Here is a 12,391-nt window from a genome sequence, read left to right on the forward strand (position 1 = left end):
GCCCCATGCTTCAGCTGGAAGTTCCAAATCCCACTCAACTGATTCAAGTGAGTGCTAAAAATAACTAAATTAATAACAATTCTCTTTGAATATAGGGAAAAGAAACAGAAAATTCTGGACATCCGGAAAAATGTTAAAGATGCTATTGTGGTAAGGACTTTTTAAAAAAAAAAAAAAGTTTGTTTAGTATATTCTAGTTGTCATACATGAAGCCTGAATGTTATATTTATCCATATACTTTTTTCTTGATTCCATTTTAGACAATTGTTTCTGCTATGAGTACTATAATACCCCCAGTTCCACTGGCCAACCCAGAAAACCAGTTTCGATCAGACTATATCAAGAGTATAGCTCCAATCACCGACTTTGAATATTCCCAGGTAAGTAAATCCTTCTTGAACTATTTTAAATGGTTCAGGAGAGAACCACTTTTTAATGAGATTGCTTGAGAATCAATGCTAATATTATTTTATTCTTGAGTTCCTTCAAAATCTAGCTCCTTGCCTAGAGAAGTGCTTTCCTTCATATCAAAATATTAACATTTGTTAAAAATATTAAAGACAATAGGATTGTAGAAATGCTTTTATGAATGTATTTGTGAGGTCGGTAATCGGGAAAGTAGCATACCTTTAAGAGATATCGATAGTACTTTTTCCTATATGTTATTTCTAAATTAACAATCAAGCAGTTTCCCAGATAACAAAAGAATAGAATTTATATGAGCAAAGAGAAATGCTTATGGTAAGTGATAGCTTCTGTGGGAATAGTAGAACAGAATTCAGTTCACTCTTAAGATGTACATCCTGTAGCTTAAACAAGAAGAGAATGCATGCTCTAAATAACATGGATCCCTTCTGAATGTTTACAGAACATCTATGATGGAAAAATGTAGTTTGCTTCACGTCAGCAGTATTTACGGGCACCTTCCTAACCACTTGGGTGGCAGTATTGTCCATGGGAAAGGGTGAAATGAATTGTCATTTTCTTTTCTTTGGTATATATATATATATCTTCAAACTATTGTTATGTGGTAATTGGATTAAGCACGTGTCAAAGGAAAATATATTTGGTAGATTTCTCAGTAAATCATTTTTCTTACACTTGTGCCAAAAGAACATATTTGTGCGTGTACCTATGTGTGTGTGTGTGTGTGTGTGTGTGTGTGTGTGTGTGTGCGCATACCCAACAGTAATAGAAGTTCAAAGTTTTCATTGCCCGGCATAGGGCTCTAGAGACATTTTTCTTTCTCAGAATCCTCTCTTCGAAGGGAAGGTGGTGCAGAAAGCAGTGTGTACAATAGACGGTGTGTAAAACGCTCTGACTGAAGTCTGGGCCGGTGTACACCTACCTGCTAGCCCCTACCCTGTCTCTTAAGCAGAAGCACCCTGTCCTATAGGCTTTGTAGCATGATGGTGGATAGGGATTACCCTTTTTTAACGCATTTATTTGCATTCTTTCATTTAATTTTTGCTTCTGATAAGCATTCCAGTGTAGCCAGTGAGAGCTCTAGAATTTCTAAAAGGGAGGGTTAGAGGTGGCAAACTGGCCAGAAAAGGGGTTGGGCACTGCAGGCACACTTTTTTACTAAATGGTCTTTTTTATTTTTTTTTAATTATTTTTAATGTTTATTTATTTTTGAGAGAGAGAGAGAGAAATGTAAGCAGGGAAGGGGCAGAGAGAGAGAAAGAGACACAGAATCTGAAGCAGGCTCCAGACTCTGAGCTGTCAGCACAGAGCCTGATGTGGGAGCTCAAACTCATGAACCGTGAGATCATGACCTGAGCCAAAGTCGGATGCTCAACCGACTGAGCCACCCAGGCACCCCCGAACTGTGTCTTTAACTGGATGGCTTGGAGGGGTAAAGGAGATGATGAGGGAGGAGCATGGAGGGTAGGACTAAAGCAGTGCTTCAGTACTAGGGTGGCCCCTAGCACTCTGCAACATTGTATGTACCAAAGAGGTCCCCCAAAACTACAAGGTCCTAGCTCAAATCACAGATGGCATTTCCATGCAACTTCAGACTTACACATTCATATACATATACTTGAATTCTCAAGTCTGTCTGGTCATGTTAGCTTGAAAGTAATCATAAAACATCTCCTGTATTATTCTGATTTAGGGGAAAAAAAAGTGTCTTACCATATAATGAGGAATTAGAATTAAGGTGTGTTAGTCACATCTCTTCTTTCTTCACATGATAGACTCACACCTGATAAGGGATTTCATATTCATCGCCAAGTTCAGAACTCCTGTCAGTAACTCCTGGGGGGATTACTGAAGAATCCAAAGCACCTAGCTTGTTAAAGTGGTTTTGAGCTAGATTATGAATATTTTTTAAAATATTTTTACTTATTTCTAGGAGAGAGAGAGAGAGAGACAGCGTGAGCAGGGGAGGGTCAGAGAGAGAGGGAGAAACAGAATCAGAAAAAGGCTCCAAGCTCTGAGCTGGCAGTCAGCACAGAGCCAGAAGCGGGGCTCGAACCCACGAACTGCGAGATCATGACCTAAGCGAAAGTCGGACGCTTAACCGACTAAGCCACCCAGGCGCTCCTAGATCATGAATATTTTTAATAAAAAGAGAAAATCAAAGAACTCATTGCCTTTGAACACTGTATTTTCACATAGGTGTGTTAAGGCTCCTTAAAAAAAAAAAAAAGATGATCAGAAACTGTAATTCATTACAAATAAAATGAAAGAGAACTAAGACCCAGGAATTCTGGATGGGGAATGCCATTATGCTCTTTCAGAGATAATACATTTTTTTTTAACTTTTGGTAGATTTTAAGCCTAATATTCTGTTGTCTTATGTGCCTGTGGTGTGTCAAATGTGATTATGTTTCTAATAGAGTCTACATTTATATAAATAAGGAAATTAATATCTAAATACATAATGTTCCTTCTGAAAATGATATTTTTATTTTAATGTGCACACATATTTCAGTGACATGTATTCTATCATGCTCAGAAATAGTCATCACTTATGTTACTAGCTTGAATAGTTCTTGGATTCATATTTTGATGATCCTCACTGAGAAAGATATTAAGACAGATCTCTTACTTACATACTCATAACACTTGGTACATTTGGAGAAAATTAACTTTTATTTAAAGAAAATGTATATTATTGTAAAAACCATAAAAGTAGAGCTAACTCAGGTACCTTAATAATAAATATAACACAAATTCACTAAACCTAGGACTTTTGGAGATTGAATCCTTGAGAAAGTCTTTCCGTGTCCGAATCCAATTCCTTAAAGGTCTTAGGTTCATTTTCTTGTAGATATCAAATAATTTTATCAGAAAAAGTTAATTTCAGAGGTCTTTAAGAAGGAAAAAAATCAGAATATAAATGTAAAATTACACGAGATTGCCCATTATCATGAAAAGTTGAACCTTATCTTGAGGTATCTTAAGGATTTTCTCTAAGAATATTACACTTAAGTTTACCTTTTGGCTTTTTTCTGTTTATATTGCCTTCCCTTTGGATTGCAGATGAATTACTTGAAACCTAAGTTTTAACAGAGAAAGCCACAGTGAATAGTGGATAGTATCTCTCCAGCTAACAGTTGCTGTGGGAGGGGTGGGGGATGAGAGAGAGTGTTCGGGGCCAGACCTCCCCAGTCTGTACTGACCTGGAGGGCCTTTGGAAAGCTCTGAGCAGTGGCGTTATAGGCCCTGGCTGGTTTTATCAGGACCACCCTGGCTGTAGGTAGAGAATGGAGCGTAGGAAGGCAAAATTGCAGAAGGGCAACTTGGGGAAGCCATCGTAGCAATCCAGATATGAGACAACGGAGCAGGTGGTGTGGGGTGGTATAAGTCATCGATAGCTGCCTCGTTAATTCTTTTCTTGTGCGTACATCCACAACTTGTCTTCCTGTGGACTGAGGTCCATCCAGGAACCCCTTCGCTAGTTAGCACCATGCCTTTGCCTCCAGCTCATCTACACATGAGGCGATTGAAAATAGTTTCAGGTGATGATTGTGGCAGATTTCCCCCTCCACCTCCCCAAAAACTCTTAGCACAATACCAACCCAAAATCAAGTAATTAAATTAAGTTATTAATTTGTGTGGTTCCTTTCTTAAAATGTGGGTATTTTATTAGCTCTTTTAAAACTGTGGTTGGCTAGGTTTTTTCTAAGGGGAAGCTGATAAATAAGGCTCAAGGAGAAAATGTGAAAGCAGTCTGATGTGTTGATCTGTCATAGCCACCTGCTATTTCCTAAGTTGGCATTTTAGCAGAATCGCAGGTTAGTATAAACCCGGAGAGCAGGAACTATTCCATCCTCTCCTCCCAGGTAAAAATATACCAGGCATTTTGATGAGGCATAGGCTGGTTCCCTGCAGTGCCCAGGGGTAGGGCCCTGGGAGCCGCCCGCCTTGGGTCTTAGATCCACCCCTTTCTAAAGACGTGACCCCAAGCAAGCGGCCTGCCACTCAGTGAGAACAGCCCTGGGGGCCGGGTTTCCTGGAGCGGCTGCTAGAAGGGTGCACAGAAGGGCTGAGAAGCGTCCAGTGCTGAGGCACCCTCAGCTACTCCTGACTGTGTGCTTGTCCTGTGTCCTCTGGAGAATGCGTGCAGAATTCTAGAACTCACATCACCCAGGTTAGTGGGCTAGTGTTCTTTTAACCAACTGAACTCTCTCCCCTCACCACCCAGAAAGTCTTTGAAGCCCACAATATGTGTCAGGTAGAAGTAAGTTTTCCGCCTGGAGCCCAAGGTGTAGTACCCTCTCCCCCCGGGTCCCCAGTATTTGCCCCCAAACCTCTTCCGGGCCTTCTGGGCCCCCCAGCACTGTCGGACATGACAGGCCAGTTGTGTTAGCTCCCAGGGAACAGGCGGCTTCTCCGCTCTCGTCCTCTCCCCTAACAACTCACACCCCGCGGCTGGGTGCACGGAAAACAACTCCCGAGTGCCTGATAGGATATAACACAATCCTCTGTCCACTTCACCAGGGAGCTGGGGATGTAACAAGTCAGAGGACTAGCCACCTCGGCCACCATGCTGCGTTACAGAAAGGAAGATTCCCCTCCGCACAGTGCAACAGTGAACCCTCGCTTTTCCTCAAGTTGGCATTTAGACCCACATCCCAGGCATGCACCCTGTTCTTTGCCCTTTGAGGGAGTGAGGTTTACTATGTGTTGCAAAACAGAAAGGCAACATTAGGAAGGGTAAAAAGTGGGGACTACTAAAAAGTAGGATGTGTAGTCTGAAACTTAAAAATCTGTACATATGGCGTCCAAGAGAAAAATCACCTTGGATCATTTCAGATGCGAGTAACAAACGGGGATTACCTCACAGGGGCGCCTTGGGGCTGCACCCTTCCCAGATCTCGGCTGCCCCTGGTTTGGTCCTCAGCCACCCAGAGGGGGAGCTCACTGCCCTGAACAGGAGGCCAGGGGAGACCGGCACAGCTGTGTCTGCACTTACAAGGGCCAAGTCAGGGCCCAGAAAGAGCATCGTCTTGAGATAGGAAGTGGACAAGGTGCTCAAGAGACACCTGTGCTGAACCTCTGAGTCTGTGGACTGGACGATGTCCTGGTCATGAGGGAAAATACTGGAGGCAGACCACCGGGGCTCAGATTCTGACATCCCTGCCACTGCGTGACCTTGAGCAAATCACTTCAGTGCTATCTGCCTTTGCTCAACTGTGAAACGGAGGTGATCACAGTACCTACTTGGTGAGGTTGTTATGAAGACTGAAGCAGTGATCGGTGATGGCACACAGGAGGGGCACCGTCAGAATTAGCACTGCTGCCGTGTAAGAGAGAGAGCAGGAGTTCCAGTATTGATTTGGTGCCGGCGTGCCTGGCCAGCCCCCCTCACCGCAGCCCTGCCCTGGTGGCCTCCGATGAACACCCAGCTGCCTGAACACAGTCCACTCCTCTCTGGGTGCAGGAGCGAGACAACTGAACCCTCTCACGACTCCCTCACCAGCCAGCCCCACACTGGAGCCCAATTTTGAGCCAGCACCTATAAACCGTGTCCTCTGTCCACGCCAAGTGCTGATATGCCCAACGCCTCACAGCATACCTGGGAGGAGGTGTCTCTAACTATCCCCAAAGAGCCATCAAGCCATCGACTGGCCCTGCCTGCTCAGGAACCCTGGCCTGTGTGTCTCCTTACAGCACAGATGCCCAGGGATGGGGGAGCTCTTCCAGGCACTCTCCCACCTGGCCTCTGTGGCCCACAACCCCCGCTTCTCAGCCCTGTTCCTCCTCCTCCATCTTACTTCCAGTCAGATTTTCTTGAAGGGACTTCCGGCTTCCTCCTTCACCACCATCTCTGCCCCTCTTTGTCCTCCCCTTCCGTTCAGTGCCTTGCCAAACAACCAGCTCTCTGAGGCCACCTGGAACTGCCCTAGATTTGCCAGATCTCTGTCAGATTTTTCACCTTCTCCCTGGGGCTACAGCGTCTAGTTTTGCCACAGGTTCCAGAAAGCTTCTGGCTAATTCTTATAACCCAGTACTCACCCAACACACACTTTCTAATAATAGAAAGATGAGATGTATCTTGAAGCACCCCCTCTCTCCGCAAGGGGAGTTAATACAGAAATACATCGCGTTTCAAGAATAGGTGCCTCATCAGGAAAGTTTTCAGCATTTGACTTTTTCTAAGTAAATTATTTTAAATGTCCTAGGGTGTATTTCTCTAGTTTAGAAAAAATTCTAGAAAAAATTTTTTTTTAATGATAACTGTTCTTTTTCTCATTCGTACACCTGGAGTTTTTTCCTTTTCCGAAGTTTGCTGGAAGTGGTGAGTGCTTGTGTCTCAGAGCAAGGCTGCCATATTGATATTACAGGGCGTTGTCGAAGTCGTATGTTTGGTGTGTGTTGAAAACAGACTATTGGTGAGGCCCTTAGAGACCATCTAGTCTGAAAGCTCCGGCTGAGGAAAGAGCAGGAAAAGAGGGAAAGAACTTGCCAGGGAGGCAGGAGGTTTGATGATTTCCAGCTGTGCATGGAGCACCCTGGTTGTTGGCAAAGATGGAGCATGGCTTCCCTTTCTCTCCAGTGAGAGGCTTTTTCAACAGAGTGGTCTGAACAGCAGCCTTCGGTGGGATAACACTGATGGTCCCCAAGGCTTTTTCTGCCAAAACTGAGTGTGAGAGCGCTACTGAGGGGGAAGGGTGGATGTGCAAGAGGTCACCTTAGCTCCTCTTGCTTCTTCAGTATTTAGTCAACAAACTTAAGTGTCTGTGGATACCAAGGTGAATAAGGAGCGCTACTTTTCCTCTAGATACTTTTATCGTCTGGAGGGAATACAGACTTCTGAACAAAGTGGATGGTGATGTATAATGCTACGCTAGAGATGTTTATGGGGAGCTATTGGGAGTGTATGGAGGGCCCCACCTCACCAGCTTCATGTTGAGCTGAGGCCAGGGATTTGGGCTTCCTCCTCAAGGTTGTGGAAAACTATTCAGTGAGTCTAGTCAGGGAATGACAAAATGTGAGTTGTCCTTGGAAAGGCTACTCCTGAATTCATTAAGAGGCCACTCCTGCATGTCTGCCCATAGCAAGGCACTCTGATGGTCCATCTGTCATTGGACAGAAGGCACATCCCCATCAGAAACCTGCTTCCAAGTCTCGCTTTGCTTGTGTCAAAATGCTCAGGAGGAATGGAACAACCCCCATACTTCATTCTGCACAGCTGGTATAAAATGAAAGGAATTGCTGGTTTTTTAATAAACTATTTTGGTTAGATCCATCAACTAGACTAGAGCTTCAAAGTGAGGATGCTTTTTAAAAATTCCATTTCTTTCTTTGAAACATGATCAGAAGGGGCTTCCTTTTTTTTTTTTTAATGTTTTTATTTATTTATTTCTAGGAGAGAGAGAGAGAGAGAGAGAGACAGCGTGAGCAGGGGAGGGTCAGAGAGAGAGGGAGTCACAGACTCTGAAACAGGCTCCAGGCTCTGAGCTGGCAGTCAGCACAGAGCCCGACGCGGGGCTCCAACCCGCAAACTGCGAGATCATGGCCTAAGCAAAAGTCGGACTCTTAACCGACTAAGCCACCCAGGCGCCCCTCAGAAGGGGCATTCCTAACAAGTAACTTTTTACTCTGAAACAGTTTTAAACTTACCCGCAAAGTGCAAAAGTGATACAAAAAATTCCCAGGCCCTCACCACACAGAATCACTGATAGCTAGTTGGCCATATTTGCTTCCCCCATTCTGTCTACACAAACACACAGTTTTTTCATGAACCACTTGATAGTTGGTTGCAGGCACTGTGTTCCTTTACATCTGAATACTCTGGTGTGTATTCCTATGAACAAGGACAGGCGCTTTTATAAACACGGCACAGTTATCAAAATTAGGAGATTTAACATTGATATGATCTTGTTTTATTACCTACAAATCTTATTCAAATTTCACAAACTGTCCAAATAATAATATAGTGAGATTATAGCCATTGTCATCATCATCATCATCATCATCATCATCATAGTGATAACTCTGGTCAATAATCCAATCCAGGATCAAGCACTACATTTCATTTCCATTTTTCCTTTATTCTGTATCAGTTCCTCAGCCTTCCTTTCTGTCATGACATTGACCAGACATTAATTTTGTGGAGTGCCCTCACTGTGCCTCATCTGATGTTTCATGACTAGATGCAATTAAGGCTTTGGCAGCAAAAGCCCAGAAGTGACCTTGTATCCTTCCTAGTGCATCACGGATGTTAACGCTGAAGCCCTTAGTGAAGGTGAGGTCTGCTGCCCTTTTCCTCTTTGAAATTCCTACATTTGTTCTAGGAATGCTTTTTTTTTTTTGGAGACCATATAAATATCCTGTTCTTTTTTTAAAAAAACTTTTTTTTAATGTTTTCTTTATTTTTGAGAGAGAGAGAGAGACAGCATGAGCAGGGGAGGGTCAGAGAGAGAAAGGGAGTCACAGAATCCAAAGACAGGCTCCAGGCTCTGAGCTGGCTGGCAGCAGAGCCCATCGTGGGGCTTGAACCCACGAACCGTGAGATCATGATCTGAGCCGAAGTTGGACGCTTACCCCACTGAGCCACCCAGGCGCCGCTAAATATCCTGTTCTTATCAAAACATTCACACTCTGATTTCAGCAGACGAATAAATTTTATCCATAAAAAATATTTAAGGGGGCAAGCTGTTACCAGGTTTTTTTATTATTTCTGCATCCTACAGTGAAAATCAAATGGAATATAGATCATGATGCTGCGCTTCACATAAGTAAAAGTTCATCATTCCAGTCTCTTAATAATAAAAGCGTGTGGCGTGACCTGTCGTCTACAACACACAAAGAAATCCGGGCTTGTGCCACAAGGGGACTCTCCCCTAGAGTGTTTTCACTTATAGAAGGATACATTTTCAGGGTCACAAAGTAAAGTAACATATTTTTTAAAATTCCTGATGCTTTTTTAAGGGTCACAAAGTAAGGCACCATGTTTTTTTTAATTCCTTGAGTGAGATGTCATTGAAACTTCAAATCCTTTGGAACTGTGAGATTTTTGCTGTCAAGTCTCACCTCAAAGTTTGATACATTGGGAATTTGTCACTTGGCTTACCAAAGCGGAAGTTCACTTCAAAGGACACTTGTTCTTTTCAGGAGAATATGACATTAAAAATACCTTCGCATTAGAGCATATTGTCCTTATCATTGCTAGTTTTATGTAACCATGAGAGAAAACATCTTGAACTTTATGGCTCTCACTCAGGAAATGGTACAAGAAGCAGACAAATAGGCTATACTTATGTCACATTAAGACTTGAATGAGTTGACATATGTAGTTTGTGAGAAAGGTACACTGAGGTTTTAAGAGGCAGAGCAATGACTTTACTCCTGAAAAGATTCCTTTAAGACAATGACTTTTAAATTTTTTTTAGTTTTGCATGAGAACCTCATCCACAATGCGTGGGGTTTTTTCCTCACGTCTTAAAATAATCCTGTACATTTTCTATTCTGCCTTTCTTGTAGCATTGGATTAAATTAAATCCACTGTATGTATAACATTTTCACTACACAAAGCAGTTTCATTTTCTAAGTTGTATTTGTATTCTTTTAAATAGGAAATATTTGTATATGGCACCAAGTCCAAAAGATATAAAAGGGTGAAAAGTCTCTCTCTTACTCCAGCCCCCAGACACCCAGTCTCACACCCAGAGACAGCTGGTATAAGCGTAAAATTGACTTAGGGCTCTCAGAGAGCAATCCTTTTAACACATTTTTATCTCACAGTGAGTACTCACTTATAAAATACAATGGCAGTTGATCTTTTAAGTATGGAGAAAATATCTAGCTTGAATTGCCAAGCAGACGTTTTTGAAATAAAATTTGACATTAAAGACTTAGCATTAAAGCATAAAGAAATGGTCTTGGTGTTTAGACAAAATGCCAGAGTACTTGCTTATGAAAATATAGAAAGATTTTATTAGGCATCCAATACAAATCCATGTTTTTGTCTTTCAGAGTAATGGTTTTCTTTTTTTACTTTTCTTATTTTTTTTAAAAAACAATTTATTGTCAAGTTACCTCACCTACAGTGTAGTCTTGGCTTCAGGAGTAGATTCCCGTGATTCATTACTTACATACAACACCCAGGGCTCATCCCAACAAGTGCCCTCCTCAGTGTCCATTACCCACCTCCCCCACCCCCGTAACCCTCTGTTTGTTCTTTGTATTTAAGAGTCTCTTAGTGTTTGCCTCCCTCTCTGTTTGTAACATTTTTCCTTCCCTCCTCCTATGGTCTTCTGTTAAGTTTCTGACTTTCTCTGACTGACTTACTTCACTCAGCTTAATACTCTCCCAACAATGTGGATGGAAGTGGAGGGTGGATATCCCTGTTTTAAAGGGTAGAAGCCACAGCCTTCATCCCTCCGAAGGGAAGGTTACAGTATACAGGTAACCCAAGCAGAACACCCGGAGGGCATTTGACCTTAGGGCTCTAGGTGGCTAATAACTGGTCAGAGCATTTGGTAGCACTCTGGGGCTATTTCTCTGACCATTTATAGTCGGGCCACTGTCCTGTCTCAGAGGAGCCTCCCGTTCATTCTGTACCCATCCGATAGTATTCCTTCTTGGCTTTAGGGCATTCTGTCCCTCTCACACTTCCCAGTCCTTGAAACTTCTGCGTTAGGAGAGATCCCTGGTTTCTTCCCATGCTCCATGCATACCTCCATCTGCACATTATATGTGGTCCCTCCTTCCCCACCAGTTCGTGATTTCCTGCATGCTAAACCTGCCTGCTATTTTTTAATTCCTCTACCTGAACAATCAAGATTCCCAAAACACAGCTTGTGTGCTATTTGTCTTTATTTAAATAATGATTTGCCAGAGGTTCCTTTTGAGTGCTTAGGAAGTATTCAGCTAATGCTGAGTGATTTAAGTAACTAAAGAAAGGAGTTATTTGTCCCCTTTAAGTCCCTCCGATTAACAAGGCTTAAACTCACTTAGAAAGAGGATTATGAGTCATGATTTCAGACGTTTGCCTGTCCTTCTTATTTAAGCTCACGTCATGGTCAGGTTGTGTTTTGCCAATAAACATGTATTTAGTGGGGGTAGGAACCATCGCCTCCTTGCTTGCCATGGCATTTGCCACAGAGTTCTGCTCCACAATGTGTGCTGAAGTCACCAAAATGTCATTGCCACGCGCTCAGCACTGTACTTAAGACTGTCAGTTACACAAAGTTACACAAAGACTTGTAACCTCAGGAAACCTACGACTTAGTGAAGAAACAAGATGTACGTACAGGAATCTGTAGTATGCGCTATAGAATTAATGAGCAATACCATGTCGTGTGATTTAATGCTACCTCATGCGGGATAGACTAGAGATTCTGCAGCCACTCAGAGAAGAAGATTCCTAAGGACAGACCAGTGTGGTGGGGCTCCTTCCTGGGAGAGTAGGAGGGCGGCAAGAGCTAAGGACGGTGTTGGGAAGAACCAGCTGAAGTCGAGGTGGGTGTTGAAAGGAGATGGAGAGTTAGGGAGACGGGACTCAGGCTGCCAACCCAGCTGGGACACGTACGATTCGTCTTATTAAAAACAGACACACCGTGGATTTGGAACAAGGCTTCTGGGAGACAGAACAGAAGACCACAGACAGGAAGAGACATTGGCACTCCACAGAACCACACGTGCACTCACCTGGTCAGCAAGCGCACCCCCGTCACAAAATCAAATCAGGATCCATCTATCAGCATAGTTCCTGTGTTGTCTTTCAGGACGGTGGGAGCCATGAGCATGGCTAAGGGGAGCCCACAGTCGGCCGACTCGGCTTCATGGTGTTCAGAAAAAGAAAGAGTGTCATCTTTTAGCTTCAATAGTGAAATCACAGTTGTGGCAGTCAATTTGTTACACACGCATATAATTACTTAGTGTTTAAAGAAGTGCTAGTAATAAAAACCTATGCTCAGGCTAATTACAC

General features: G+C 43.1%; 1 protein-coding gene across 2 annotated transcripts in view; it reads left to right on the top strand.

The window, feature by feature from the left end:
* The window catches only part of GNAL (G protein subunit alpha L), a 153,294-nt gene that overhangs the window by 50,771 nt on the left and 90,132 nt on the right, over positions 1–12,391 (top strand). For both annotated transcript variants that reach the window (XM_039217224.1, XM_039217225.1), the window contains exons 3-4: positions 96–150; positions 261–380. In XM_039217224.1, coding sequence (XP_039073155.1) covers positions 96–150; positions 261–380 — 175 coding nt within the window. The remainder of the gene's footprint in view (positions 1–95; positions 151–260; positions 381–12,391) is intronic.

The sequence above is a fragment of the Hyaena hyaena genome, unplaced genomic scaffold (genome assembly GCF_003009895.1).
Source record: "Hyaena hyaena isolate Hyena2069 unplaced genomic scaffold, ASM300989v1 scaffold_673, whole genome shotgun sequence".
NCBI classification, from domain to species: Eukaryota; Metazoa; Chordata; class Mammalia; order Carnivora; family Hyaenidae; genus Hyaena; species Hyaena hyaena.